General features: G+C 38.7%; 1 protein-coding gene across 3 annotated transcripts in view; it reads right to left on the reverse strand.

Annotated features, from left to right (window-relative positions):
* LOC116841585 (uridine phosphorylase 1) overlaps nt 1-4,993 on the reverse strand; it is a 25,727-nt gene that overhangs the window by 2,262 nt on the left and 18,472 nt on the right. For all 3 annotated transcript variants that reach the window (XM_032809693.1, XM_032809685.1, XM_032809702.1), the window contains exons 2-4: nt 4,268-4,391; nt 3,190-3,351; nt 229-414 (exon numbers count right to left, since the gene is read on the reverse strand). In XM_032809693.1, coding sequence (XP_032665584.1) covers nt 229-414; nt 3,190-3,351; nt 4,268-4,391 — 472 coding nt within the window. The remainder of the gene's footprint in view (nt 1-228; nt 415-3,189; nt 3,352-4,267; nt 4,392-4,993) is intronic.

Consider the following 4,993-nt stretch of genomic DNA (forward strand, 5'->3'; position numbering starts at 1 on the left):
TATATATATATATATATATATATATATATATATATATATATAAAATATCTTAGAATCTTTCGTTTCATCGAACACCTTGAGTGCGAAGCAACATGACTGAAACTCGGTGAAGTCGTTTCATTTGTGACAGAAGTCTTTTGAATAGAACGTAAATCAGTGAGTGCCTTAATTTGAGCGCATATCTGCATCCACTCGAAAGGCGGAAAGTGGAGAATCGCACACACTAACCAATTCCAAGTAAGGTTTCAGCATCCCGTCCACGGCTTCCTGCGTGATCACCACCGTGCCACCTTCGTAGCCGACACCGCCGCAAGTGCCGATCCTGAAGAAGACCGGGTCTTTCACCTTCGCGTGATACATCAGCTTGATCACCTCGTGCAGCAGGATCCCGACTGAAGGTATGCCCATTCCGTGCTAAAATACGAATTCCATTCGTAATCACGTTTATTTCCCGTCCACTCGAACGTCCTGTACACTCGTCCATACGCCCAGAAAAATGTAATCCTCTTAAGAAGCCTTAAGGGGATGCTGAAGTCGATGACGTATAGAAATCTTTTTACAAACTTTTCGGATATTCTGAAGCTTCTAAATTCAGATGCGAAGATACAGCGAAGATGTTCTTCAAATTTTTCCCCTTTGGAGCATCCACACCTTCGTATAGTTACGAAGCAAGTTACAAGTTACGAAACTTTTAGATTAGGCAAATATTATGCTAACTGACAGCTTGAGATTTTACATTAAAAATTTTTTTTCGTTTGCACCTCATATTGAGCAATGCTGCTATTCATTTTTGCTTTCATTGCGTAAAAGCATTTGTAATTCTGTACAACCAATACGACTTTACAGAAAAATGTCAGTATTCTGCCGGTAAAGTTTTCAGCATCTCCTTACAGGGCGGTACTTCGAAAAACAAAAGAAAAATACTCCAGCATTCAAAAGAAAGGACTCTAGTCGTATCTTTAGTAGGATTTTGTAATCCTATATTCTAAGCGAGAATTTCTGCCGAGAGGCTACTTCTCTTCTTTAATAAAGAGGAATGATGTTGCGCTAGAATATTTCTCTTTTGGACTTAGAAGAATCCCCTTGAGGCCACGAATAAGAGGATTCCGCTAAGAGTGAGATTATATTTTTTTTGGGTATATCAAAAGAGAGAATAAAAGGAAAGTGAAGGAAGCACCAATAATACGGTGAACGAGCGAAGCGCTGCGCCGCAAGAATTAATTACTCCCCCGGCACAGATTACCGCTAACGCAATTGCGTTCCGAACTTCTCTCAGTTCACCCAACGTGCCGTGCGCTCGCGCGCGCGAATAATTTGCGCGAACGAGCCGATGGAAAACAGTTTGACCGTCCAGGCATGTAAACCGCGTGTGTAAGGAGCAGTATGTAAACGTAGGCAGCTGCCTACAATGGCGCGCTGTTCATGGCGACTACACTGCAAATCGAGGTATGTTATTTTTAAACGCATAAGCGTGTAATTTGGCTGAGGCTTTCTCCACACACACACTTTTTGCCGTTGCAAATCATGTCATTTAACACACATTTTCTGTATAATTTTAAGCATTTTGGTTCGAATACCCCTTAATCGTTGGAGAAGCTCGGATCGAGCTGCTTTTCCCCGCAGCAAGTGTGAAAATCGTTCGATCTCCGCGTGAAGCGTTTCCGCTGACGTGGAAGCGAACGCGGAGAAAAATAATTTTGCTCTTTTAACAAAATCACCGTTGCTACTGCATATTCGTAGTGACATCAAACAAATTTAGTTGACGTAACTAATTTTACAAATTATTCGTTATCAGAGCAGAAGTAGTTTCGTTACTAGGATAGAAAAATTTGTTGAGTGTATTTGTCCTAAGAATCACGTTAATTTGCTATTGATGCAAAATAATGTATCTTTAGCAAATTTATTTGTTATCGGAGCAAAATTGCAACTGCTTATATAAATCCATTGTGGTTCTTATAGCAAAATAATTTGCAGATTCAGCAAATTATATCCAACAAATAGTGATTAGTACTCTTAGCAAATCTTTTTGCTGTCCATATAATAACGATTTTGCTAAACCAGCAGAAAATTTGTTGGGCCAGCATATTATTTTTCTCCGTGAAGGAAAACGGTAACACGAAGGAAAGTTCAATCTCGCGCGGCCTGCATGACGCGAGATCGGATAAATTAAAGAATGACGACTCCCGACATTACTATGTAATCGAGGACGGTGGCGCGCTAAACAAGCGCGATAATGATGTACGCGCGCGCGAGAGAAGGTAAGTCCACTCGAGGCCGTAAATATTCCGCCGTTCGATCGAATTCCAATTACAGTGGCGTGAGACGCGAAGGCGGTCTAAAAGGCCGGAACTGCGCTTTCGTCCGTCCACTTGACCCGCTCGCTTGTTCCTCGATAATTAATCGGGACGGTCGTCGGGCGGAAATAGAATTCTCGCCACAGTCGCAAACAGCAGCCGAGGAAAAGGGAGAAGACCGTTTGTTATAAAACGTGTCGGGTGCGAGATCGAAAGCACCGGTTACACATTTTCCCGAAAGGTAGATGGAAAAATGTTGCTACCAACAAAAACCCCTAGACAACAATTTTAATTTCTGCGGTCACATTGTTGAAGTAGTAAACCCATGAATTTTGCGGAATCGTTTGATACATGTTGTGTCAAATAATAAATATTATATAACATAAGTGCATTGTGACAGTCAATTAAAAGGAGAATAAGTAAAAATTATATAAATAAGTGAAAACAAATAATAATTATCCGAATTATATAAATAAGTGAAAACAAATAATTTTTATCCTCTTACATATAAATATATAAACCACTTTCTCGGCGATAGTTTATTTCAGTGGAAAGGAAGTATTATAGGAAAGCGATAATGTTAATGGCTGTGATAAGGCTGTGATAAGGCGATGAGAGAATAGATAGGTGCGGTAAGCGAAGGAGAATAGATAAGATTTATAGAAAAATAACAACATATGCATATGTCAAACGGTTCCGCAAAATTCATGGACTTACTTCAACAGTGTGACTAATCCGCAGAAATTACAATTATGTTGCCTAGGAGTTTTTGTTGGTACCAACATTTTCCTATCCAGTTTTCGGGAAAATGTTGTGTAACCCAGTCGCGCGCGGCGGCCGAGGAAAAGGGAGAAGACCATTTGTTGTAAAACGTGTCAAGTGCGAGGTGACTTACGCTGATCGAAAGTACCGGGCCAACTTTGTACATCGAGTAGCGGTAAGAGTACTGGCTGATGTCGAGGAGAGTCGTTCCGGCCGGCAGTTTGTGACCTATCTCCTTCATGATGTAATTCGCGAACTGCTCCATCCGTTTCGGCGTTCCACCCATGCAGACGAACTGTGAGGAAGAAAGGATCAGATGAGAGGGCAGATGGCGGACGCGAACATAAAGCGGGGAAAAAGAGATTGCTTCAAGTTTCACACGGAAAAAAAGATTTAGCCAAATATCTGGTCGAATATGAACGATCCAGAAATTCCGATTGAAGTGATTCTGTTTAAGTTAACAAGATTTTTGGTTCATTTAAACAGATTTTCGGGTTACTTCAATCGGAATTTCTGGATCGTTCATATTCGACCAGATATTTGATTAATCCAAACCTTTTTTTCCGTGCACGAAAGAACGTTGAATTTCGTTCGTTTCATAAAGATGATTTTCTAAGTCGAAATTTTGATCCTTCTCTCCCTTCCGACCTTAATATATTTCATTCTAATTTAATAATCTGAAGCCGATCTCTTTTGATTCTGTTTAACCTACAGTTTTGACAAGAGATCCTCTTTAGGATTAAAAAATGGCATTTTGTGCATTTTTTGTTACTTAGAGGCGCAAAGTAGGATTTCAGTTTGTTGTGTATTAAACCTACACTGATTCTGAAGAATATATATGTTATATCGAAAAGTTCGGATCTAAAATTAAAAGTAGAGCTAAAATTTCAATATGAGATTAACGGGACAATTGAGCGTTCAAAGTAATGAGAGAGAAAATTCACTGAAATCACTTGTCCCGACAGAATCTTATATAGCACGTCGTTTAATTTCGAGTCGTTTTAGTGATATTTTATTCGAAACTGCGTCATCATCGGATACTTAAGGTTAAAAATTGAAAACTGGAGAGGGAGACAACTTTAAATTGATGAAACAGTGCGCCCGCCGAGTTTGCTCGAGTGTTTCTGTGAGGGCACTCGTGTTACCGGTGTGAATATTTTTTCGATGTCGTTATCTCGACAAGTATGACAGGTGAACGCTGTTCGATCTACCTTCACGTCGCCGAACATCTCGACGAGGTCGTGAGAGCCGCTGCCGAGCGCGAGATGGTACAATATGTCCTGATCCATTAGTTCGATGTTAGGATTTCGTAGCCGTACTGAGCCATCGCTGTATCTGTACAAATTGAAAATGTTTCTATTAGAATCTCGTATTTTCAATATTTCAATTTATTGTGTAATTCAGATCAGAGTAAACGTGAAGATGAAGCTACCGAATACTAATAACACAGTAATACCTAACTCTGGACGTTCTTATTGTTTTGGATTTTATAAATATTTATATTATTACATAATATGTTTAGACTTTTATTGTTAAAATGTACGTATACAAGATGTTTGATACAAAGCGTCTCATATTTGCGACAATATACAGATGAGTTGTGTCGTCGTGTGTTTGCAGATTAGGTTAAACTGCAGAAAAAAAACTTCTACAATTTTGCAAATAATCATATAGATTTTTAGTTATTAATTAAAGAACATTGATGCGTTATCGCGCTCATTATTACCCGTCGATCTTCTTTAATTAATAACTCAAAACGTGATTGTTTGCAAAATAGAGCAGTTTTATATTCAGTTTGATCTAGTCTATATATACACGCGATATGGGACATTGTGTCAGGCATTCTATATTCATATATATTTCCTTATATTCAATAAATATCAATATAGAATACATATATATATATATATATATATATATATATATATATATATATA

Source organism: Odontomachus brunneus, unplaced genomic scaffold, assembly GCF_010583005.1.
Source record: "Odontomachus brunneus isolate Ranch 3 - 2012 unplaced genomic scaffold, Obru_v1 Obru_scaffold_002, whole genome shotgun sequence".
Lineage (NCBI taxonomy): Eukaryota > Metazoa > Arthropoda > Insecta > Hymenoptera > Formicidae > Odontomachus > Odontomachus brunneus.